Consider the following 26,206-nt stretch of genomic DNA (forward strand, 5'->3'; position numbering starts at 1 on the left):
TTGAATCATCAGCATAGAAGTGAAGTGTAAAGTTTTAGGGTTAGTGGTACAAGTGCTTTTTATCTAACTACTGGAAATGATTAACTTTTCTTTAAATATTAAGAAGCCCGGAAGCATCACGCTCAAAGTTTTTATTACATGTCTTTTTATTGTTTAATTTTTTTTTCATTTTTACAAGGGATGGCAAAATCCAGTACATTTCAAAATCATGACTTCCTGCATCAGTGAAGCAGTTACTTTATTCAGTATTTTCATTTTCCCCCCAAAAAGAAGTTTATTATTTTTAAAACTCACTAATATAAAGTGCGGCAGTGATGAAACAACAGTCGAAGTGCAAGAATGTCGTACGCGTACATCTCAAAAGTCTGAACTGGTTTCTTTCTATCTCTCGCCCATCATCACTCGCCATCACAGGGAGAACTGTGGGCGTCAGTCCTCAGACCAGTGCAGCACTGGGACTCGAGGAAGAGAGAGAGAGAGAGAGAGAGAACCCAGTATCTCCTCTGAAATGAAGGCGTACTTCCTGACTGTGAGATAAGAACAGCTCGGAAATAAACATTCTCAGAAAGGCAGCTCCAGCGATACGGGCGATTGTCGTGTGAGAGAATTAAAAGATAAGATTCATGGCGTCACTACGTTTGCACTGAACTTTCCCGTTTCAAGGTTTGTGGAAAAACAGGAGAAACAACAAGACACATCGACGGACATCACGTGAGCATGGTTAGATCCCTTTTTAGCAACGTTATACGACTCATTATCTGTGTAAGTTCCTTATTACGACTTTCCCATGAGAACAAAGCCCAAATTAAAAATGAGAGACTCTGAGTATTTACAACCAAAACACAGGAGGACACAAGAGGAGACATAGAAACCATCCGTCCAGAGACGGGACGAATCACGACAGAGTTGATTCTATGGATGATGAATTAAACCTGATCTATAATCGGTCCCTTTGTGTATCCAACGTAAAACTCTTCAGATGCCCTTAAATACTGTTTGACTTCCCTTGTTAGGGAACGTTTGCTGAAAGCTGGACAGAGAAGGTGCTGTACAATGTGAAACAGGGAAACAGCCTCATCAGGATTACACACATGTACAGTTCTTGGCAGATTACACTTCTTTTTTTACACCCGAATAAAAAAAACTTAAACACACAAAGATGCAACTAGGAAATAGTAATGAGGAGACGAAAGACCTTCACGTAACAAGAGGCTTTCCAGTCGAAGACATTTTCCCTTTAGTTTGAGGTAGGAGACGAACCTTCGTCAAATACTGCCTCACTGCAAAAAGATATGCTTGTGTTGTGTAACTGTGTCTGTTGTGAATCCACAGTCACACTGTACCCTCTCAGGTTCACTACAGATGAGAGATAACAGCAAAATATTTCAAGAATGTAAATAAAGCACGTTGGTGAAGCATCAGGGGTTCTAGACCCTTCCACTGCCCTCAAGCTCTGTTTCACCTCTGAGTCCCAGGCTCTGACCTGGTATCAGTGGCGGGTGTGGACAAGAAGTGTGGCAGCTCAACAGAGACCTGACAGGGTCCTCGAGTTCACCTGTACATGAGGGTGAAGCTCAGGCTCCAGTTTTCTGTCTCAACCCGACCGAGCCTGAGAGAACGAGGCCGACCCGACATTTGCTTTTTGTGACCTGAATATGATTTAAAAACATTTCTGTTTGAAACCCAGAGCAATTCATTGGTTTGCCGACAAGTCCAGACTGGTCCCGAGGGCTCGAGTCAGGAATCCACACACTTATTATTGGTTAATAATAATCGAATTTCACACGGCAGAGTCTGTTGTTGCTGTGTGAAGGCGGCTGTGTCTCCACTGGGAGCGGCGTGAAATCAGATAAATCACCTTAACTAATGTCATTTGAGTCACGTCAGCTGGGGAAGAGACGGTGGAGGCCACTGCTGATCTGAGGCCAGCACCCAGGGCAGAACTATCCTCCGTTACCACAACAAACAAACATCGGACTGATCTGTCGACAGTCAAGTTGCATAATGGGTAAAGGAGGAGCCTGGTTTAGACAAGAAGAAGAAGATCTTTCTGTTTCTGCTGCATCGACTCTAAAGCATTTCTCAAACTGTGCATCAGGAGTCGGAGGGCGTTAAAACAGAGGAAACCTCTTAACGCTTGGTTAGATCCTAGCTACACAGTTTATGCTGGTGTTGAGGCATCTGGAGACAAAGACCAAGTGGGAGAGGTTCTAGGATCTCATCACAGAACAGAGGATCTCTCAAAAGTGGCTCAATCTTGAATTTTCTGATGTTTTAATAAACTAGTGGATTGAAAGTCGCTGTTTCAATCCCTCAGCCACACATCGATAGACCTGTGTGACACCAGAAACCCTGAATCCTCTCGTCTGTGCTCTGTTTCTCAGTCTAAGTGCTCGGTGTGATCCCCCGTCGTGCTGTTACCTGGCCGTGGGCCGGCCCGGACGCTGCTGAGAGGACTTGTTGTGATGTTCAGACAGCCACTGGCGACAGATGTTCTGCATCACTGAGTCCTGCGCTCCCTCGGCCGCCTGCAGGACGTCCTGGACCAGCGGGCCGGCGCGGCTCGCCTCCAGCTTGACGGCGAGCAGGTACGCCGGCCGCAGCTTAGCGCACAGCAGGTAAGCTTTGATCTGCAGACACACGAGAGATGTGAAGAGAGTTTCATGTTTTTCTCCAACAGGATAATTATAAAACCAAATATTCAGGAGAACAGAACCTGATCAGCTTCACACTACCTTGCTCTCTGTGCTCTTGGTTTCTAGGATGAGACTTTCCAGTTCCCTCGCCTAAATCAGGAAAAGGACAAAAAAACGTCTCTGTGACCAAAAAACAACATGGAGCCAAGTCATGGTCAAACTCTGTTGACATATTAAACTCACATCAGACGGCCCCTTATCCGCGATGGAGACACAGCTGAGGATGAGGGCGTCGCAGTCGTTTTTGGTGGCGGTGCCTGATTCGCTGACGCACTTGAAGAGCTGCCGCACGGCTCCGTACTGCCGCTGCCTGACGAGCCGCTGCCCGGCACGCGTGAAGACGGCCTGCGCCTCCAGCTGGAAGTCCTGAGCGAGGAAGCAACAGAGAAATGTAAAAACTCTGACAAGGAACAGTCATATCCTGATAAGAGCACATTTATTTGGCATGAGTGAGTAAACACTAGTCAAGGTCACAGTCAGTGGCTTTTATTGTCTCCCTTGGATGGAATAAATCTAGTTTGAAAAGCAGAACAAACACTGACTCATGTGGGAACGTACCTGTATGACTCTGTAGGCGATGCCAAACCCCTCTTCTATGTTTTTTCCTCCGAGCATGACCTGCAAATAAAAGGTATATTAACTGGATTTTACACAAAACGTTTCATGTTTGCAAAATATAGAAAAAAACAGGTATTCAATATTTTAATCACACATACATTTGACTGGATTCTCATTTTCATAACCAATTCCTTTGTTAAATCTGCTCTCATGAATTAATTTATCTCTAACTCAGGGATTTATACCAAGAATAAAGTCACGTCAGTATTTTAAAACCACCTTGATCTAATGGGGCTTTTGATTGTTGCGTACTGGGAGGATCCTGAGTGAAGCCTCACCTTACAGGCGACCTCAACCTTCATCGGACTCCCTCCAAACAGAGTGGGTGGTGAACTGGAGGCAGAGGACTGGGAGGAAGGTGTGCTGGTCGGTGGACTCTTGGAAAAAGCAGCGTTCTCACAGCGAGCGAGGAACCGGGTCACTTCCAGCTGGAGCTCAATCGTGTTCATGTGCCTGAGAGACAGCAGAGGACCACACATAAGAGTCAGAGACTTGACAGGAAGCAAACATGTTAATGATACTTTCCTCTCTCTGATAAATAGCCCCTAGTAGGGATCTACTTAAATCCCGTGACACAGAAATGAAGATATATGAAGTAACCTGGACACGTCACTGGACGACATCATCTTCCTGAACGAGTTGACCTGAGATTTCCTCCTCCCGGCGCCCCGACCCTGCAGCTCCTGAAGATACGCCCTCAGGTGCTCCTTGGCTTGGACCAGCCAGCGCTGTGAAAGATCAAAGGCAGACACACGTCATCAAACAAGCAGGAAACAGTCGTTAAAAACTCTGCAGACTGCATAGCTGTGGAAAAAGGGAGGTACCTGCTGTTCTCCCAGCTGAAGGTACGAACTGGCTCCGTGTGTGAAGAATCGGATACAGGTCATGGCTGCACGTACATGATCCTGTCCAGGTACAGAATATTTGAAGTATTACGAAAGAGGTGCAACTTCATTATCTGTCTGGAATCAAAACTATCTGATGCTTTTACAATATCACGAAAAACTCAAGAGCCTGCCTGACTGGGAGAAAAGAGTTGACACTAATCTGAGGTTGGATGATGTTGAATTGGCTGAGGGACAGAAGTTTAGCTGCATCTTTCCCACCCTGCTCTCTCATCCGTTCTTTCTCTTTACTTTCAAATGCTACTTAAAGTCTAAAGTGATAAAAAACTAATGTGAAAAAACATGAAAAGACTCTTAACCATCATGAACTGTTGGAGCTGGTAGAGAGTGTTGAAGTATCCTCGCCGCTGCAGGAACTGGCAGGAGGCGATGAGGTAGCGGCTGCACGTCTCCAGGCCTGGGTCCAGTTTTTCCATTATGCCCTGCAGTGTGCCAAGACGCCCCCTCTCCAGGCTGGGCTGCAACACCCCGTCTAGAAACACCTCCTCTGGGCACTCCTGAGCCGTGACCGAGCAGGGAAACACACGTCAGCTTCTTTTCGAGGGACGATTAGTCACGTAACTGCATTTTGTCTCCATTCAAAACAAACTGGGGCAGATTTTTAGACTTTGCAGGAAACATGCAAATGTAACAGAGTTAGGAAACAAGCAGGGCCGAACCCTTCTGGCAGTGAAAGTATTTAAACAAACAGCTTCTACATGTGATTATGACTCATGACCTCGCCATGGACGCTGAACGCTACACCCTAGATATTTCTGCAGGCATTCTCTCATAATGAATGCTTCCATATTTAGCTCTGGTAAACCAATCATTGCTGACTGATGTAATACGGATTGCTACCAGTGCAACAACACAGGAATGTTGCCACAGATGCCAGATATAAATCTTGGATATATATACATATATAGATTGAACTGATGTTAATAGTATTACTCAAACTTGAGCTTTAAAACACCTTGCTAAGTACGGGAAATCTGAGATCTTAGCAACCACCGGGAGTCAAATCAAATCAGAAATTTGTTGACAGGGTTCTATGATGAATTCCAGCCAGACATACCCAGAGATCAATGTCTTACCTTGTTGAGCAGGTACGTCAGGGCCTCGGTCATGGAGTCATGCCGCACCCAGAAGCTGATGAGTGCCAGGTGAGTGCCATACGAGTTCAGATAGTACAGACACTCCTGGTGGAGGTAGCCGCTCTGCATTGGTCCCTCTGGACGCTCGACAGGACACGTGTCGCTCAGCACGTCTTCCAGCTCCCGCAGCGATGCCAAGATGTCCTCGCCAGAAGACTGACGCAGAGACAAACAGAAGACAAAAGGATAGTGAAATTATGCTCTGATGGATATATTGTTTAACATCACACATTCCTGAAGAACCCTCTGGTGTAGCTCTGCACATTCTGAGTGACTGGTCCAGACTGTGACTCAACCTGACCACTAAGTGTCATCATACAATTACAGAGCTAGAAAAATCTAATGAATAGCAACAGATATTTAATGTTTATATATTTTAGATTTTATTTATTTGTCATTTGTTTTGCACTTATGTTTCTTTCCTTTTGTCACATTGAAACTCTTACACTATGCATATATATATATACAAGTAACGATTGTTGTGCTGTACTTGTGGCCAGTCATTGTGGCTAACCCTGGCTCATGGACCCCAGCCCTACACAGTGGGAGTAGCAGTTAGGTAACAACACCACAGTGACAGCATCATCCTACCGTGGCCCCAGTGGGTCGTACGATGGTCTCCAGGTGCTGGACGATCTCCTGCAGCAGTAAAGGACCCAGGCTGAGATGGTTTCTGTCCACTGGACCTTTCAGGCAGCGGGAAAACTTCTCCCTCGCCCCTGAGAGGTTCCCTGCCTTCAGAGAGGCCATCCCCCACGCCTGCCACACGCCACCAGGGTCCAGGCCGCTCTTGGTGGACACCTAGCAGCCAAACACCCAGGAAAGTGAGAAGCAGCCATGACGTTGAGTATTCAGAGATACAACTTTGATTTAATTTAAGTTTGGTGGAGTAATAAACTGCCTCATTAGAGCAGATTCTGTGCAGGGTCCCGTACAAATACATGTGAGACAATGAATAATATGACTAAAGCACCAGTGGCCTCACCTCCACCGCCAGCTGGTAGTGCTCGGCCTCCAGCAGCTGATTACGAAGACGCGTGACAGCAGACGTCTCCAGAATGTCGTCCAGAGAAGGAACGTATTTGTAATTTGCCGCCACGAGAATCTTAAGCACATCGACTTTACTGATGTAACTGTGGAAACAAGAGTGAGTGAGACAAACAGAAGTGACAGTGACACACAGGACATTACCTCAGCATCACATCAATCTCACCTGTCACACAAGGCCAGGTCCTGGCTGCGGCCGACCTTGACGAACATCAGCTTGGCGCTGAAGAGCAGCTGCCGCATGATGTCGGTGAGGAGGCAGGCGTCCACCTCCGGGTTGGTCAGCTTGCAGGACAGAGAGCGGCAGTGGACGATGAGCTGGTGTCCACACGCTGTTTGGTCGCTGTGCAGAGACAGTATGGCCACGCAGAGGTATGCACTGGGGGCCTAGAGGGTTTTGAGAAAAGAACATTGTTAATCTTGATGTATCCTCCTGGAAAATCCCACGAGAGGTGGACTGGTTTTTAACGATGCAGGAAATATATGCAGAAAAACAACCTTGAACTTTGTGCTTGCTGCACTAACCTCAGTGATAAATTGACGGTTTAAGACAAGAAACACAAGAGAGGTGTGAAAACGAGTGTTTGAGATCTTTCAGCTTTGCTTCTGTTGCTCTCAATGCAAACAAGCAGAGACTGACAAATGTGTAAATGTAACCTGCACAGAGCTCAGTCCTTTTCACCCTGCTTGGTGATAGATGTTCAGATCCAGACCTGTTCGTAGTAGAACTCGCTCCGCAGCAGCTGGTTCTCTGCAGAGTTTGTGCTGAGTTGGATCTGCTGCTGGATCACTTCAGGCAGACGCATCATCCCATCTAAGTCTTTCTCTGTCACCGCGAAGCTGCCAGCCACTGCACAGCCAACACACGAGGAGTTCAACATCAATGTTTTCATATGTAATAATCACTTTATAAAAGATAAATTCTCCATCCTGTTATATTGAAAATACTGTTTTCTTTCTCTAGTAGAGCAAAGAGGAAGTTGATGTTGTAATCGAACCTTCAGCTTGTTCCATCTCGTCGTCAGAACTGCAATAAAACAAAAACAAAACTCAAATCACAAGCACATTTCTGTTTAAACCGTGAATCCAGACCGGTAATCGCAGCGTTAAGGTACAAAGTTCAAGATTTTGTGGTAAAATCTCATGATTTTCTACAACAAAGAACAACTCCTCATGTGTTTGAACGCGGTGTAACTTGTTTATTCCAGTCCGTTGCAGAAGCAGCGTCTCGCTGTCAAATGCTCTGAGGGTAAAAGATATGTCTTAAATTCAAATATATTCTATTTGCACGTGCACCTCTCTTGCACCAAAACATATTTATTATTCCATTAAAATCATTTCCAACTACAGGAAAACAGTTGTCAGAGTTCTGTCATTAACTGTACAGTGTAAAGTGTTTTCTACAGGATCTTACTCTGCGTGGAAGTAGCTGTAACACTGGTCACAGACTCGGACTTCTTCTCCTGGACTTCCATCCACCAGCATCTTACGCTCAGAACACGCGTGACAAACCAGACGACCACATCTCCGACAGTGATGCCGTCTGTTGAACTAATAAAAGAGTTGGGGAGAAAAATTTAAAGACAACAATTACTAACAGAGAAAAGGTTAATGTTGGATCCCGGACTTTTGAAATCAACAGCAATGTTACTTTCATTTTTTTCTTTCACATTCATCCCTTTTTAAAAAAGACAACAATTTAAAAGATGTATTTTATAGAGGGGAACAAAATGTTAAATAAACCTTTCATTCATTTTGAAGAGGAAACAAATCTTGTTCATTGAAAATGTTGTGTAATCAAATACGTTTTTTTATAACTAATCAGTCCTTAAATACCAAAACTACAAGTAGCAAGTATGTCTCTGTGATTTATGAGAACGCCAGTGAGTCTCGCAGCGTTTGACCCACTCACCATGGTGAACCTCTCTCGGTGGCAGACCATGCACACATGCTGTTGGGTGTCAGGGACCCAGTCTTTACGGCCGGGGGGTTGATCCGGAGGCTGGAACTTGGCAGGCGAGCGACGTTTCCTCCCTGCTGAGCTTCGATCCCTCTCCCTGTCCAGGCTGTTCGAGGAGGACGTGCGTGTAGGAGTGCTGCCTGTGATGAAATATTAAGAACGCACTTTTTAAACTGGGAACCTAAATCAGCACAACATCGAATTTACAGCAGAGAACATTATCTGAATCTTTTATGTTCTCTGTGCTTTGAGAGAATTTCAACTGTGAAAAAACAGACTGGTTAACTAATGAGTACTTGAGCGAAGAGCCTAACATTCCCTGGATGATATCACATCATTATTTTATGACTGTTAAACATGTAGAAATGTCTCACTTGTGGAGGGCGTTGGAGACTCGATTTGACTGGACGATAGGGAGCAGCTGTCCTGAGCAGGACACTGCATCAGCGAGTCCTGGAGGCTGATCACAGAGTCTGGAAAATTAAATATAAATCATTATAGCCATGTACATATATGCGAAACAGAAAAGCCAGTAATGTGAGAATAGTCACTGAACTGAGCTTGAGAGCAGCAAACAGCATGTTTGTGTCAAGATCAACTTTTTAGCTATAAAAATAAGCTTCAAAAATTACTACAATAACAGTTTCGGTCATATTTAGATAAAAAGTATTGCCACTGTGTGCTGTGCTCTGACCGGATCTGCTCCGCTCTCTGGGGGCACAGGAGAAGTCCAGGGCCTTGGATGCGTAGTCCGCCAGGAGAGTATCGATGGCTTCAGCACCAAAGCCGGCCTCCTGACCCACCACGAGGCTCCGCAGGGTTCTCACTGCCATGTCGGCCCAGTCCACCTTCAGGTTCATCAGAAGCTGCTCCAGCATCAGCAGAGGCTCGGACAGCAGGGGGAAATAATCGCGCCTGGCCACTGGGGGCAGCGTCAGTAGCACCTGGAGGAGGAAACACAGTCACTGACATTTACATTAAGATATGAAGCAATTCAGCTGCTGTCAAAGGAAAAGGCTCTTATGGTATAAAACCAAATTTTCGTTAAAGCAGTAGGGTTTCACTGTGCACACGTCATTTGGTTATAATAACATATTAACAGTGCCCAGCTCATAAACCTTTGACTTGTACATTCACATTGTCTGTAAATAATTTAAGATTAGTGATATTTAAAATGCTCATTACAAATTGTAGAAAACTATATCAAAGCAGAAGTTAAGCATTAATGCTGGGTGTTATGTAATATATTATACAATGACTGGGGGTGATCTCTAATGAATAGAGTCAGACTTCTCAGTTTCATGAACGTTTGTCTGTGTAATCGAGACTCAAGAAAAACCTTTATTGAACCCTGACAGATGATGATGCCAACTGAAATTCCACAAACACTGGATGATGTATGAGCACAAACTACACTTCCTGTCCTTATTGTACAGGAAAACTGGATCAGTGCACATATTCACATTCACAAACCTTCGAGCCCAGATGAAGAGCGTGGATGTGTTGTCGTCGCGAGGGAGACACCTGCCTCTGGAAGTGCAGGGTGAGATAGTCAGCCAGGAAGTGACAGGCGGCCAGGCCGGGGCAGCGGTCCAGAGCGTGCTCACAAATCTCCAGGCCGACCACGAAATCAGAGAGGCCCTCGAGTAACTGAAGACACAAAGGAGACAGGGGGGGGGGGACCAAGCAGAAATTAGGAGAACCACAGAAAAAAACTGCAGGATTACTTTTGTTTATATGACGAGTACTTTCATATACTGTAGCTTATATGAATGTAATTATGATGTATGTAAACTCTATCAAAAGTTGCTGCATGTGAATATACAGTATCTGTTAGTGAGGGACAAGATTTGGGCAAAAAGGCAAATATCTCATCAGACAGTAGCCAATGGGCTCAGAGATTGTGTTGTACTCGACAAACTATATATTTGTACATGTATAAATGTATATTCATTCCATTATAGGATTGTCCTCTGCATTTAGTACGAGTTATCTGAAACACATTTTTACGACTGTGTACCTGAAAAGCTTGGTCTGTCTGTCCCTTCTCCAGCAGGTGAAGCAGATGCTCAGTCTTCAGCTGCAGCCTCAGCTGCTCGGACACAGGATACAGCTCCACCCACTGTGCACACAGAGAAAACTCCTGCAAAATAATATGGTTATTATATAAATAAATATGTATTTTGGAGATACCTGTCAAATTGTGGTAGGTTTATTAGTTTATTAACTACACTGCTGCAGGTCTGTTGGACCTACTTTTGCCTTCAACATCCGGGACAACATGGCCTCGGGGTTTGTCTTCGACTCGCTCCTCAGCTCCTGCCACACAGCCCAGGGCAACCGAGGCTGTAGATTCAACATCTGTGAGAAGAGAAGGAAGCTCGGAAACTTGGCACGTTGGAAAGTCAAATTATATAACTGAGGCATGCAAGTTCAAACCACGCCAACATAGGGCTTGGTTACTGTAGTCAAATGAAAATGATCCTCAGGCTGAGAACCAGGAACCCAAGTTGACACTGAACAAGTAAAAGCATGAAAAGTGAAATATGTAACTCAAGCTTAACACGAGCTTTCACATCTTTGAGTTGAAGCTGTGACATTTATTTTTCTGGTGCTTTTCCTGACAAGAGATGCAGGAGTATATTTTCTTTAGTGTGACATATTATGTACTGTATAGATCCTCTTCTGCCGTTTACAGCACAGGGAAGAATCTGTTTCTGTGATTAACACTGTACCCAGCGATAGATGTCCAGTTCTTTCTTCTTCAGCTCCAAGTCGGTTCTCAGCGAGGCCGCAGTGCTCAGGTCACTGAGGCAGAAGTCCAGCAGCTCCAGGCAGGACGACAGGGGCCATCGCTCCAGAGCCTGCAGGGCAACACGGGCTCGCAGGTTCGCGTCCTGCACGCGGAACAGCTGACCTGTGCCTTCAACACCATCTGAACACAATCAGACCAACAAACATGTATCACATTGGAAACAACTGCGACATTCACATAATATTAAACTATTTAAATACGTATTTTCATGTAATTGTGGTGCCAATCTGAAAAAGGGGTTCTGATCTCAAGATAATGATAAATTCAAGATCTAAAAGAAATTTATACGACAAACAAAGACTCATCTTTTTGTTATCTAATTGTGTGATTGTTTGTTTTTAAACACAAATATAAAGCAGCCACTTCTAACATATGAGAACCAATTTTTTTCCCATATAAATAATCTATGATGAAGATTAATCAATACTTGATAACGTTATTATATCACATCACCATATTATCATTTATTTACAGCATGCAAGAGCCAACATGAACTTCAATCTGCTACATTCCACTAAAATACATCTACCAGCTTTTCTCACCTTCCAAAGCAGCATAGGCAAGCAGCTGGTCTCTTAGCGCCCCCTCCTGGCTGCAGCCTTGCCCGTACAGCTCCAGTAGGCTGAGAGCCCGGGCCAGGTCTTTAGAGGAAAGGGCTTTCTGGAAGGCCTCAGCTGCCACAGCCTGGGTAACTCCTTCCTGTGGCCCAGACAGCAGGAGAGTGACGAGAGGTTTCCCACAAATCACCGCCCCGAGTCCAGCGGAGCCTCCCTCTCCCTCAGTCAGCGGGGCGCCCAGCACTGGTTCAGCCAGGGAGTGAAGATAGGCCCAGAGAATAGGGAAGTCTTTCAGGAGAGTATCCGCTTCTCGAGAAATCTGCTCACCGTCCAGGACAACCTCCTTACGTCCACTGCGGAAATATCCCGACCAGCCGGAGGATTGCGCCCGAGCGTTTTCTCCTTTACATGCACTCAGACACGCCAGCGTGGCCAGTAAGGGGGAGCGAGACTTTAGGAAAGACAGGGCCGATGGTGTGAGGAGGAAAGAGTTTGAGGAAGAAGAGGAGGAGGAGGATGACTGAGAGGGAGGCGAGGTGGAGAGGTTGGTTGGTGTGTTGTCATCCACTGAGGCCTCAGAGTCCGAGCTTGCATCTGACTGAGTAACTGAGGGAGTTTCTGTGATGCCCAGAGTTGCCTTGTGCTCCTGAGCGTGCTGCTGGAGCAGGGCAGACAAGCTGGCAACACTGAACACTCCATCTCTGGTTGGATCAGAGTCTGTTTCAGCAGCTGGACATGAGAACCACAAGGGCAAAGTCTCACAGCATCGCTGGACAATCACCTGCTGGACGCTCAGTCGCAGACCTTCCTGCTGCAGCAGGGACAGCACTCTGGAGGGAAACAGGAACAGGAAGTATGTCAGAATCACTCAGTGGTTCATTTAGTGTCAAACCAAGACAAATGTTAAAGCTGGATGATGCAATTTCCCTCATTTTGTGGCAGCTCCTCTATCCTGACTCTTGTTGGCAGAGTAAACGGTCATTGAATAACTAAGTCTATCACAAATATATCATTACCTCTGTTCAGTTGGTTATGTTTTAACTGTCGAATTACACAAACGACTGTTTTCTTAAGACTTGGTGGAAGGATAGGGAAAGGAACCATTACATCTTGGGATGGATCCGGCAAAAGAGGCAGATCCAGGAGTTTTTCCCACTTTGTTTAACGCTGTGAGCAATTATCTGTGCGTACCTGTCAGGAGACACCTGTCTGTCAAACAGCAGGTGGGAGAGGAGCTGAAATGGGGCTTGAAGCAAAACCAGCAGTGGGTTCCCAAGCTTCACTTCACCACTTTGGTCTGAGACAAAAGCAGGAGAGAAAAATCAGAAGAAAACTAGTTAAAAAAAAGCTTTAATTAGAAGTTGCTACTGGCAAATGCATAACACAGAAGAATGTGAAAAAGGCTAAAACTTCTACTTTCTGTGACAAATGATTTTACCTTCTGAAGCGAGGCTGCGCACCAGCACGGATGCTAACGTGTTGACATAGTCCAGGAAACTGCGAACGTAATCGGGTCGGGCGAGGTCTCCATCCGGCTCGAAGGGGCAGAGCTGGTCCAGGGAGCGAAGCAGCTGTTTCATGTTGGAGCGGACAGGGTGGACGTCGCGCTCCGCCTGCTTCAGGCCGGCCTGCTCCACTAACAGAGCCAGAAGAGCACTGCCCGCGCTGCCCTCTGTCGTGAGAGGAGGCATCAGACAACACCAGACATTCAGACTTTCTCAAAGACTGTTAAAAACAATAAAGGTTGTAAAACTCTTCTGATATTCTTAAGTTGATCTGACGCGGTTGCTCTGCTGACCTGTATTATCTGTAGCGGTGCTCAGAATGTGCAGGGTGGTCTCCAGGCGTTGAGCCAGACTGAGTCGAGCAGAGATGCTCTCCTCGGTCAGGGTGGGGTTGCAACACAGGAGCACTTCCTGAATACAGCAGCCGAACGGGCTGGAAAACACTGGGTCCTCCATAACAGCTTCTATGAACAAGAGCGGATGAACGAGTGGATCAGTAACAACAGAACTCCACTGTTTAAAGAGTTGATGTTAAATATCTGGTCAGGAGATTCATTTTGCATCTACCTGCATTTATTCAATAATTTGACCAGTACAATAGACTTTTTATTCAGAATTGGAAATGTGTAAGTGGGGTATTAAAAAATAAGAATTTCCTTGTTTCCATAATAACTTGGTTTACACTCACCTGTTTTGACGGAGCCCTTGTTTGTTGCAAAGTGACTGAGGATCTTGCTGATCTGTTGTAACACCCTTGGAAATCCACAGATCCCCTGAGAATGAGGAACTTTGGGGTCAATTCTCACTCCTGCAGAGGAGAACAGGGATTATAGACGAAAACCAAAATGAATACCCCGTGCAAAGCTGCAGATAAAACACATTAAACTGTGGCTGGTCTTGTTCCAATCACCATGTTGGATTAAATCATCGCTGTAGCAATCTCCATGACCCTAAAATTCCGTCTTCATACCTCGAGTCTCTAGGCTGCTGTTGAGCCGGCGCTCTGCTGTGTCCAGCAGCTGCCGGGACGTCTTCCAAAGCTGACAGTGGCAGCACGCCAGGTCGAAGGCCGCCATGGCCGCTGGGCTCAGCTCCTCCAGCAGCGTGGTGAGGAGGCCAGACGGGTCTGAGGAGCAGCAGCTCAGCCAGTACTCTTCCTCCAGGGATGGCATCGGGTGAGCGGGGGAACTGAGGAGACGGTCTGCTATGTCCGAGATGGAGTAGAAAGCCACACCTGCAGGGAAAGACAGAGAAGCCCGGGGGTTCAATCGTGATAACTCAGCAGGAAACAATCCTTATACTTTGCAATTTGAGCCAATTATATAGTTTGGTTTTGTGACTTTTAACTCTGAAAACTAAACAACTTAAATAATCAGAATATTGTTTATACACTATAATAATTCCAGCATACCCAGACACATCGATATAGATTTTCTGCTTCCAAAACACAGTTATTGTCATAATTTAGTCTCAACCTCGAGCGTTTTCTACTGTAGATGCATCAATTTGTTCAAATGTTCAATAAACATATCAGGAAGTTAAAAAAAGTAGGTCAACCTCTTCTGGCTCAAACAGGTTGCTCTCTTCACCCACATGTCTAATCCAGACCTCTCTACAACTTTCTTTCATCTCGAGTATTCTTTAAAGAAAATATACTAAAAATAATATAAAAGACGAACAAGTTGCTCCAACAGGGCCGAAGCACGCGAGAGCTGATTTGAGGCAACAAGACCAAAACTGAACGAGGCCTCAACAGTTGGTTTATTATACATTTATTTCTTAAATTCAAGGCAACCTAGTTAGTTATTAGGTGAGATGAATGGCAGGGAAGAAGTCGAACAGGATATCGAACCTGCAGCAGCAGCACTTCCGATGGCCTGCAGCGTGGAGAGGCCGCTGCTGCCCAGCCGAGCCCTCCCTGTGCTGGACGCAGCCACTGACCCCAGCCCCTCTGAGGAGGAGGACGAAGACATAGGCTGGTTATCCATCTTCTGCTCCACCCGCTCCAACTCCACTAGAACTTCTTTGTAACGCTCCATGAACACCAACTCGCCACAACAGGGAGACTTCCCCAGATCGAACATCAGAGACACCTGAAATGGAAAGAGTCAGTAAATCTGATTAACACAAAAATAAACATCGATAAGTAAACTCACAAATTCTGTACATCTCCACGACTTAAAGCAAATAAACAATACTGATGTTCAATGTGAAGTCAATAAAGTAGAACGTAGTAGATTCGAATGTGTTTAGTCAATGTACCATGTTGAATAAACGTTTATTATAAACATAATCAGACCTGATGTGCTTCCATGAAGTTTCCTCGGCGGATGCAGGACATGAGCAGAGACTCTGGAGGGGACAACATGGCAGGGACCAGCCAGCTGTGGGGACCTCCGCAAGGACAAACCTCCACTTCCACACCAGCTGTCAGTGTGCCTCCTCCACCGTCTGACAAAGGCCAAAGAAGTCATCATCAACCCACAAATATAATTCACATCTTCATAAGAGTTACTCTGGAGTCGCCTGAAGGACAAGAGGCCCAGATCGGAGTCATGAGGACGGGGCATGTACATTTCTAACAGACGGTGCTTATGGCTCACCTGATGCACTGGTGCTGACTTCTCCATTGTGTTTCTCTATGGAGGTTTGCCTCTCTGCTACGCGCCTCCCTAGTCTCTTCCTTCTCCTCAGACTTGAGCTCTTCCTGCGTTCCAAGGAAGTCGCAGTATAGCCGACCGTCGAGATGGGGAAGGGTCCCTCTGAGCCTGCAAGTGAATTCACCAACAAGTTTCAACGAGATACAAACAATGCAGAAGAAGTGTGAATCAAAAAACGTAAAGAAATATCCTCAGCCTGTGCATCTCACCATTTTCGCTGCCCTGGTTGCTGGTGATGATCTGCAGCCTCCACTGAGCCTCTGCAGTTCGTTTGGACAACCTCTGCAGACGAGCCCCGAATGTCTCCGGGGTCACCGAGCAGCCGAGGCTCTCCCCCTCCTGTCCCTCCTGCTGACCCACCGCGCACATGCCCTCCAGCCCTTCCTTCAGCAGCTTCAGGAAACCCTCCATGGCTGCAACATCCACCACAAAACCCCTGCAGCCCTGGATGAAGTGTCCCAGCTCCAGGTGACCACGGTGGGAGGATGTTGGGGAACTCGTACGCAGCTTCTGGCTCCTGCAGTGATCACTCTCATCCGTCTGTGCTTTGGCTCCTAGTTCTACATGAGTGTTTCTTGTGTCTGATGCACAGTCCTGATTTGCATTAACATTGTTGTCTTTTGGAATCTGCTGCGTGAAGTCAGCGGAGGACAGGAAGAGGAGGGAGAAGATGTTCTCCAGGAGCTCCAGGCGGAACATGGCTGGAACGGCCTCCAGGTAGAGCTGACATTCTGACAGGTAGTGTTGGAACTGCAGATGGAAACCTGGAGAATATCACATGTGATTAAAGTTTTGTCTCCTGACATTTCTCCGTCATGAATTTAGGCTTTTAATGGACGTTAGTGTAAGTTTACACACGGGTCTTGCTCATGTATATTTTCTTTGTCTTTACTCTGCATGGTATTTTATTTGCATATTTACTACTTTAACTATTTCTGGCTTTCATTTTTAACAACAAATAATATTTTCTATCGTATCTGCACAGCAAATTAACTATATCTGGTCCTTTCTGATTATATACAATGACAAAAATTAGCCAAAATAAACTGCTTATCTATTAAAAGGAATCAACATGTGACACCAAACTAAAACACTACAGACGGAAAAGACAAACCCTCTGAGGAAGTTGAGGTTTGAGGCTGGTCTGTTTCTGCTTCAGTAGGCAGTTGCTGCTGCTGATGATGCATGGACTCACACTCGGAGCAGTTTGAGTATTTATGTGCATTGACACAAAGAGCATAGATGGTGTACTTCATGACACAGAAGCCCTGAAACAGAACTAGGTTCCTCTGTGCACCAAGGCTCAGAGTCCTGATGGCCTCAGAGTCGTCTGTGAGAAATAAGACAAACAGAAAGACCGACAGGCAGGGTCACGTCACCATGAAACATCAAATGCACGATTGTTCAGGAAAATATTTCAGACTCAACAAGTGGGTGATGCAAACCATGTCCTGGTGGATTTGGCAGCTGCTGCAGCAGATCCAGTATCCTGCGCTCCTCAAACTGAGGCAGAGGAGTCAGAGTGTGCAGAATATAGAGAGCTGAGTGATTGTCCAGGGTGTGAAGCTGTGTCAGTAAGGCCTCCGTGGAGATACCTCTGAATAGAAACAAAACAAGACACAAAGGCGCATCAGAATAGAGATTAAGATGGACTTCAATGTCAGTTAAATGTCACAAATGAAGAAGCAGACTCTTACGGGTTGTTGTTTTTACACCATTCGAGTATTCCGAGCTGAGAGGACAGAAGGTTGGCAAATTCCTGCAGAACGGTGTCACTGGCTGGTGCCTAAAATGAGAAGAAACAGTTTCAGCACAACACTACATATTTATGTTGAAAATATTCATCAGCGTTTCTTCTAAATTACACTTTGATACTGTACTTTGATGGGAGGGTGAAGGAATGTGCACTGAAATGAAATTATGATTCAAACCATATTTGTTTTTCTCTGGTATTTGGTTTCAGAAACAGGTCGTGACAAGGACATGCTGCAAAAAGATACAATGTGAATGTATTTATTCATTTATTGTGTTCGTTTATAAATTAGTTTTTCCTCTGTTGGGTTGCTGGTGATAATATACTGTATGTATCAGTGTGATTTTATAATGATTTGTGTAATTTTTATGTTGTGTTCATTGTGTTATATTAATCTGTTCTTTGGTGAGGTGTGTTGAGTCTCTGCCGTAGAGGAGGAGGTGCACACACACGTCTGGAGAGCTGAAGGGTTTCGGTACCGACCTGCTCGCGGTGAAGGACACTGAGCAGCTTTTGGGCCGAGCTCAGGCTGCGACACTGAGTCCAGCCGAGCAGCAGCAGCAGACGAGACAATGGCCGAAACTCCAGCCGCACTAATTCTCTCAGCTGAGAAAACTCCTCGTGTTTAACCAGGTCAAGTGCAGTAACCTACAGGAAGGAACCAATCTCATTACTTTATTGAATTTCATCACATGCAGTTGCTAAACAACTTTACCAGACCATTACGTTACTGTACCAACAACAAAAACATGTTGACTCAGCAGCTGAGAGGACGGCCTGCGCTTCATTACTTCTTATTCAAACTCAGTGCCGACTGTTTTCCGGTCGTCGCTCCTCACTCACCAGGACCTGCTCCAGGAAGTGCTTTCCACTGCTAAGGCACTCGAAATAGATGGTCTTCCAAATGGAGGGACGATCCTTGTGGCAACATAAACTGAGAGCCAGCTTCTCTGCTTCAGGGAGCTCCACTGTGAGGGGGATGCAAATAAAACATAATAGTGGACGCACGTCAAAGAAAACAAAAATGTCCATGAAGCATTCTGTATAATAAAAACTAAAAAAAAAAGATATATTCAGGGAATCTGCAGGTTTCAATGAGTTAAAGACTTTTTGGGATCAATGCCAATATGACAGATACAAGGGGAATTATACATGCCACATTTCTCTTTAAGCGTTAAGCAACGGAAGTAGGGAAACCCTGCTACTCCAAGGGAACCCAAGAAGTTGCAGGGTAATTTAAAACAAATAGATGAGTGAATTCAATAACAATGGAAGTATAGGGGACATTTAAACGACATAACAGGGTCATTCTTTTTTTTTACTTGATCTATCTGTGTCACTAGTTAAAAATTGTAAATCAAAAAAATTCACCCATTTATCACCACTGGTGTTACGCTACATTCTAAAACAAATACTGTTTAAATGTGGTGTAAAAAAAGGACATAATAATCAAAAGTCTGTGACTAAGTCTACACAAGCTGTCACATGTTAAAGATGTCATTACAATGAGTCGACACTCTCAGAAGCAGAAGTGGAATCAGAAGAGGAAAGCGGTGACACCGACAGTTTCCCTCCGCCACTGTGATTAATGATCTCAATCTCAAACCATAAATATCTTATCAGTAGGAGGAACTGATTTCCGATTTGTCCCATATTTTATACGACTAAATCTGTGGCACGTAGCAAGAGAGCTATTAACATCACATCACGTCTAACATTTGCCGAACCTCCACGACCACTTTAATAACAGAATCATCTCACTATTTAAATGCTTTTCTGATTTTCAGAGGTGAACCCACTCGGCCTACCTTGTGTGTCGGGTGTGCTCCTCAGCAGATGATCCCTCTGCAGCCTCAGAGCAGTGGAGCAGTACAGAGAGACCATAGCGTCGCACTGAGGCCGGAGCAGCGAGCTCAGGATCCTCTCCTCTCTCAGGGGTCCGTCTCTCGCCGCCCACAGCGCCTCACACAGAGCCTCAAACTGCCCAGCGCTCCGGCCAGAGCTCCACGGCATCACGGCCAACACTGCATATATCTCCTCCACCCACTCCTCTGCCTTCTTCTCTGGTTTTGCCAGTTTCTTCATCAGGTGCTGGATGAACGTGTGCTGCAGAGTATGGTCCTCTGAGGGTGACTGGTCCTGCAGGAGATAAAGAAAGTAATTATATATTTGTCCATATATATCAAAGAAATCCACATAGAGGCGGATAGAACATGCAAACTCAGAGAAAAGCCCCAAACAAGCTGGGATCTGAACCAGGAGCCTACAGTCCGATTCAGCTTTCCACCCCACCACTTAATATGCTTAAAAACTCCAATTCCAGCAGGTGTATTACAGTTTAGATTGTGATTATTGTGTTTTGTCTTGACGGACTTCTACGACCATCAACCCATAATATCTTCATGTGCATTTATTTATTTTGTAGTGTTGATACTCAGGGTTCGACTCTACCTGTAAGAAATGTGCTAAAGACTGAGCCAGTCGGGGCTTCTTCTTCTCCAACAAGGTTCGGAGGCAGGACTCAACCGCAGCTGGTGTTGATCCCGAACCCTCTGCAGCCTTTTGCTCCGGCTGGCTGCTCAGGTAGGCCTGATGCAACTCCTGCTGAAAGGAAATGTATCTCAGTATTCTGTCAACAAGCAACACCATGAAAGAAGGAAGAACAGAACCGGAAACTTGATCTGATGAAATGTTTGTGTTCTAGGGTAAAAAAATGTCATTATCATCTACAGTTATAAATGAAGACAAGAGCAAAAGTGACCTTGAGAACAGTCTCTGCTATGCCCTCTGAACCCAGTTCCTCCAGGAGCAGAAGAAACTCCAGCTCTCTTCTGATGTCGGGAGAAACCTGAAGGTAAAAGCAAGAAAGAGTTTTCACAGCATGTCAAACTCTTGGTGATGTTTCAAATACCTTTTCACCCAAGTTAAAAAACCAGTAAAAGACAATTTGACCAGAAAGTGTTAACGCGGTGTCAAGTTCAAGTTCCTCATATCTTTACCTTCTCTTCTGTCCATTTCTCTAAAACCTGAAGCCAAAACCAAGCCAGTCTGTGTGGGCTGCCCACAGTCTCCCATCTACGAAATAAAAACACATCAGTTCATATTCTCGAATACAAGTAAAAACCTGGTGTCTTGTGAAACTACAGATGTGCGACTCACTCCAACTTGTACGGGTGGCAGATGATCGCTCTAATAATGTCCTGCAGGTTTTCCGAGTGTGTTGACTGGACCAGCTGTGGCACACAGGCACTGGCCAGCTCCCACTCCCCGTGCTCCAGGCACCTCTTGAAATACTCAAACAGGTCCTGAAGCGAGGTCTCCGCCTCGCGGCTGAAAGGATACATGGCCACTTCGGTCACAACTGCAGAGACACGTTCACCGACAAGCAGCCAACCAACAGGCGCCAGCTGTTTTCACCTGAAACAGAGAGATGAAGCGGTTTGACTTCACATAGTTCAAACATCAGGAATCACGTGTTGGTTGAAACAAACCGAATATGATGAGTGGACATATTTTGAAATGAGATATACCTCTCATCACATCTCATTCTGTTGTTACATTTGTTCTATATAAGGATTTTTTTTTAACCTTTAAAGTGTGTCAACAAACAAACATATTACATTTTATTTTATACATTTATAAACAACTGACAACAAACAATAGCATTGATAAACGTTTATAAACAATTTAAAACAAGCAACAGTAGAGATGCATGTTTATAAACAACTGAGAACAAACAACAGAAGTTATATATGTCTATAAACAATTTAAAACAAACAACAGCATAGATAGATGTTTATAAACACACAGCAGGAGTAATAAATGTTTATAAACAAACAACAGCAGTTATAAACGTATATAAACCGTGTTTTAAAACGCTATGAATCCTCTTCACCGTTTCGTCTCCTCTCAGTTTTGACAGCCATCCTGGTGTCAAGTTAGCATTAGCATTAGCTGCACTAGTGCTGACTTGTTGCAGTTGGTGACATGAAGCTAATTAAGCTAAGTTCTGCAGCAGCCACTCACTCTGCGCAGCGGGAAAACTACGAGCTGCTCCCCGACGTGTCTCACTCATGTCTTCGTGTCGAATCCCCGATTGAAACCCGGTGGGGGGGCTGACGCGCACATTTAGCCGCAGCTGTTCTCCGCTGGGCTGCTACATCAGCTGTTATGCTAGGCGGCTAGCTGCGCGTTAGCCGGGGTCATGTGACATCGTCAGCTGCTCCTCCAGGGCGGCGCTGGTTGGTCGACGGTTGGCACGAGGTGGGCGTTCCCGCACACCAGGGAGCGTGGGGATGTTACCTCTGCCGTCAGACGCGTACACTACTTAAAACAAATATTAAGGTCACATTTAAATTATTTAAATGATGCACAAAAATAACTTTGAATCTCAATACTGAGCAATTATTTCACTCGTCTATTTGAAATGTTTCCAAAAATAAATTAAAGAAATGATTTTATTACTTTTCCACCCGTTCTCACTAAGGGACCATCAATAAATTCATGTTTGAAGCGGTATCAATTATAAATGCTTCCATATCAAATGATTCACTATGTCCAAATCCTATTAGATATTATTGTTACCTTTTAGATAAATAGGACACTTGTTTTATATAAATACATACATGTTTTTCCAAACACCTATCAGCTGACTTTTGTTCCGACCTTAGACAAACAGGACACACCCCTTTCTTTCCTGGATTATAGTCATTGTTTATCCAGGAAAGATAATACAATTCAGCATTGTCAAGGAAGGTATTGAAAGAATATGATTTATAAAACATATATTCATATTCAAATGATGCATAGATGCACTATATTGATCCCAAACTGGGAAATATAAAATATAATAAGCACCAAAATCTACTAGAAAGAGACATGTCCACTTTGTGTAGCTAATTTATAATAGCAATTATTAATTAAATATCTAATGAGTTAAATTAAATAAAAAGATAAATAGTGCATCCCATTTATATAGAGTAACAATAATATCTGATAAAGTATGACAGTCACCTAAATCTAGTTAATGAAAAAAAGGTGTGTCCTGTTTGTTGGGGGTAGAAATACATTTTGGCATCGGTTTGCAGTCAGTGGGTCACATGACACGGAAGCTATTGAAAGCAATGCATTTACCTTCTGTTCAAATGGGAATTTATTGATGATCCCTAAGGGAAATTTAATAATGGTCCCTAAAACATCCTTTTGATCTGGAGTGAACATGTGTCGAATAACCAATCTGAAACACACGCACACACACACACAGACACACACACACACACACCCTGCAGGTAAGGAGACAATGAGAGGAAGCTGCAACAAATGCATCACTGTCACATATCAGTTAAAATAATGTTTTTTTTCCAAATGATAAAGGGAGAAAGTGTCTCTTCAGACTGTGAATCACACCCCTCATCTCTACCTCCGCTCCTTTCTTTCTCTCTCTCTGTCTCCATGACAACGCAGGCGGGGTTTGCCGTTTTCACCATCCTCTTCATCATCATCATCATCATCACAGCTCCGAACCTCCACAGCGCATCACCTCTGAGTGGAATGGAAGAACAGGACAAGAAAGAAAATGTACGTATAGCTTCCTTTTCTTTGCTTTACCCGGTGGGCATTCAATTTATTCTATCTCTATGCATAAATTAGGATTTCATCCAGTTACACCAGCGGCTCAGCGTGGGGAGACAACCCTCCGGAGGTTCACTTTGTGCAGCTGAGTCACTCATTGTTCAGGATCAGTGAAGCTATTGTTGCATGATGATGGAGCTGCAGTTGCATCCTCCTGTGATGAAGTGCCTGGTGCTGCTCAGCGGCTCGGGCCTCATCCTGTGTGACCGTGAACGTCTCTATTGTCGTGCAGGCGGAGTTCACCGGAGAGATAAAGGGAGGCATGCGGCCTTCAATGAAACTGGTTGTTATGGGAATTATTGACAAAAAACCCAAGATGTAAGTGAACACACACAGACACACACACACACACACATGTTGTCATTCCACTATAAAAAAGAGAAATATGCATTACTGATAAAGCCTGTTGCAGACCTGAAGTTATGGATGTTGATGATAGTAAAGCTGAATATGGAAGTGTAGTGGTGTGTGTTTGGGGGAATGTACCAACCGCCCAGCCACTCTCTGCTTTGGGGAAATATCTGAGTACTAACGTCACTGAATTTCCTTAGTATAGATTAGTCAGTGCATGTCCGTGGGAAAGATTCAAATCCCATGAAATCTCAAAGTCACTCTGGAAATTCTTTGGTCGAAAATAGCTTCGGGCTGTTTATCCATTTAGTCATGAATTATCTCCCAAAAAACATCATAATTAAGATGCGAAAATAAACTTTTTTATGTGAAAGGACTTCTTTTGGGCTGCAGAGACGTCTAGTCAGATTTATTTATGTAGCATGTTATCACCATCTGGAAAGAAGAAAGGAAAGAAGCACGAGTTTGGCTTTAAAAGGAGAAGAAGTGCAATGATAAAATGAAACTATATTTAAGAGAAGAACTGTTCAAGACTGGAGATGATGGAAAATATGAATAATACAAATATAAACTTCACTTGAGAAAGAGAGTAAGATGAAGACACATCAACTTTTCTTTTTGTCTTGTTTTACGTCGTGATATTTCCTCGGTGTCCCTGATCTGTGTGCGTCTCCTCAGCATTGAGGTGTCTCTGTCCAGTAAACCTCAGGACGAGGACACGGAGGCCGACGTGGGTCTTCAGCTGAAGGTCAACTTCGTGGACAGGGCCGTCCAACGCAACGCCCGACTGGCGGGAAAGTGGGGTCCGTCTGAGAACACCATGTCCTTCTTTCCCTTTGCACCTGGAGAACCCTTCAAGGTAACTTCATCTCCCAGAGAGGAAGTGATGAGAACAGTGGGATAAACTTCACCTCCTTCTGTCAACATCTCAACCAGACTAATGTTGAAATGTTTCCTGGTTTTTTCCTGTTATTGCTCCAGTGGTTATCAGTGCAGGTCTTTTGTAATGAGTGAGATCTGAGAGGTGACGTTGACACTGTCAGATTGAAATGCCTCTAATTATGCACAAAAAGAAACTTAAAGTGCATCTTCTGCTTCACAGTCAGACCTGTTTTGTAAACTGTTGAATGTCATATTTGTTCCTGCTTTTGTGTGTTTGTTATCAGGATTACACTAAAACCTACAGAGTAGATTGTCTCAAAACTTGGTGGACGGATGTGGTTTGAGTCAGGAAGGAAGTTGAGGTGAAAACAAAACCAGGATCCAGTCATTCAAACACGTCTCTGCTGTGCCGACAGTGGCCGAAAACTTCACAGGGCTCCTTTAAATTGTGCAAATATGTTTTGGTAATCCCCGTAAGCCAAAGGCTCAGATGACAAACCCATGACTTCTTATTAAGTATGAATGGGACGTGACTTGTTGACCCGTCAGCTTTAAATCTAGATCTAGAATGTCCCTCAGGGGAACGGGTTGTACCTGACCCAAACCACATCCTTCTACCAAGTTTCACAGAGACCTGTCGAGTTGTCGTTGTGTAATCTTGCTTACAAACAAACAAACGTAGCCTCCTGTACGTTCCCTCTTGACTTTTAGATGGAGATCGTCTGTGAGCACCAGCAGTTCCGGATCCTGGTGGACGGGCAGCCCCTGTGCGGCTTCACCCACCGGCTCTCCCCGCTCGCCTCCCTCACCTCCTTGCGAGTCCTTGGGGATCTACAGCTCACCAAGGTGGCCTAGCAGCAGCATCGCGCTCACAGACAAACAACATGAGGACGTCCCAGGGCTGCGTTTACAAGATTAGGACTAGCGCCTCCTCCTGAGTGAATAGATTGACCCACGATGGTGCTGTTGTGTTTCCAGACAAATAGTTTATACCCCTGCCTCGTAATAACGTGTTAAGACAAAGTGCCTTCACTTGATTACCTGCTTGAGGACTTGATAGATAGAGTCAGAATGTAACACTCAACAAACTGAATGTGATTTGAATTGAATTAACTTGTAAACAATGAGATTAAAGCAACAATATTTCCCCCCCCCCCTATTCGATGGACATTTGCACAAACCTGATGCGTCGGTCCTTGTGCACTGAAACGAGATTTCAGACGCGTGTCTTTAATTTCTCCGGAGCTAACCTTGGAGAGCACGTACGTTTGCTAGCGCCTGCATGAAGATGAATGTTCCTGGAACCAGCTGTGGCCGACTCAGTGCGCTAACATGTCGGCGAGTGTGTTTGTTTCCAGATTCCACACAGAGCTGGAAGGATTAGTCCCACTTTCTGTTGTTGTACCATTAACTTCCACTCACTTAAAGGATTTACTCACAAGCTACTGACTCCCCCTGGTTTCCTAACTTTCTTTCACCTCCAGCACTTTTTCTGGGAACGTCACAAATTGACTTTACTTCACTGCAATAAATCACTTTTGTTGTTATTTTTTGTTTTGGTTTGTTTTTCACTCTGTGGTCACGTAATGTCTGATTCGATTTACCCCAAAACCCACAGGACGGCCTCGGACTTCACTTCAGGTGGTGTGTCACTCGTGATTTCACTGGAACACCAACACCTGAGTCACTC

The 26,206-nt window shown here is 44.7% G+C and overlaps 2 protein-coding genes across 2 annotated transcripts; one reads left to right on the forward strand and one right to left on the reverse strand.

The window, feature by feature from the left end:
- Positions 1-116: 116 nt before the first annotated feature.
- zfyve26 (zinc finger, FYVE domain containing 26) lies at positions 117-21,831 on the reverse strand. Its single transcript, XM_053434018.1, has 43 exons — positions 21,679-21,831; positions 20,812-21,069; positions 20,652-20,727; positions 20,414-20,500; positions 20,104-20,253; positions 19,461-19,791; positions 18,496-18,620; positions 18,136-18,300; positions 17,597-17,685; positions 17,345-17,496; positions 17,014-17,229; positions 16,109-16,663; positions 15,843-16,007; positions 15,539-15,690; positions 15,092-15,332; positions 14,210-14,473; positions 13,928-14,047; positions 13,533-13,703; positions 13,173-13,406; positions 12,926-13,031; positions 11,720-12,564; positions 11,098-11,297; positions 10,619-10,723; positions 10,383-10,505; positions 9,836-10,012; positions 9,057-9,306; positions 8,737-8,835; positions 8,315-8,502; positions 7,817-7,953; positions 7,401-7,429; positions 7,116-7,252; positions 6,569-6,789; positions 6,341-6,488; positions 5,947-6,156; positions 5,296-5,511; positions 4,519-4,716; positions 4,139-4,219; positions 3,915-4,042; positions 3,593-3,767; positions 3,255-3,314; positions 2,880-3,062; positions 2,736-2,786; positions 117-2,630 (listed from the first exon to the last, which is right to left on the reverse strand). Exons 2-43 carry the CDS (start codon positions 20,994-20,996, stop codon positions 2,418-2,420), a joined length of 7,758 nt encoding a protein of 2,585 aa, XP_053289993.1. The 5' UTR covers positions 20,997-21,069; positions 21,679-21,831; the 3' UTR covers positions 117-2,417.
- On the forward strand, positions 20,382-26,063 carry si:ch211-10a23.2 (Galectin-related protein A-like). Its single transcript, XM_053434017.1, has 5 exons — positions 20,382-20,506; positions 23,116-23,229; positions 23,516-23,601; positions 24,313-24,493; positions 25,228-26,063. Exons 2-5 carry the CDS (start codon positions 23,203-23,205, stop codon positions 25,369-25,371), a joined length of 438 nt encoding a protein of 145 aa, XP_053289992.1. The 5' UTR covers positions 20,382-20,506; positions 23,116-23,202; the 3' UTR covers positions 25,372-26,063.
- The last annotated feature ends 143 nt before the right edge of the window (positions 26,064-26,206 follow it).

The sequence above is a fragment of the Pleuronectes platessa genome, chromosome 11 (assembly GCF_947347685.1).
Source record: "Pleuronectes platessa chromosome 11, fPlePla1.1, whole genome shotgun sequence".
NCBI classification, from domain to species: Eukaryota; Metazoa; Chordata; class Actinopteri; order Pleuronectiformes; family Pleuronectidae; genus Pleuronectes; species Pleuronectes platessa.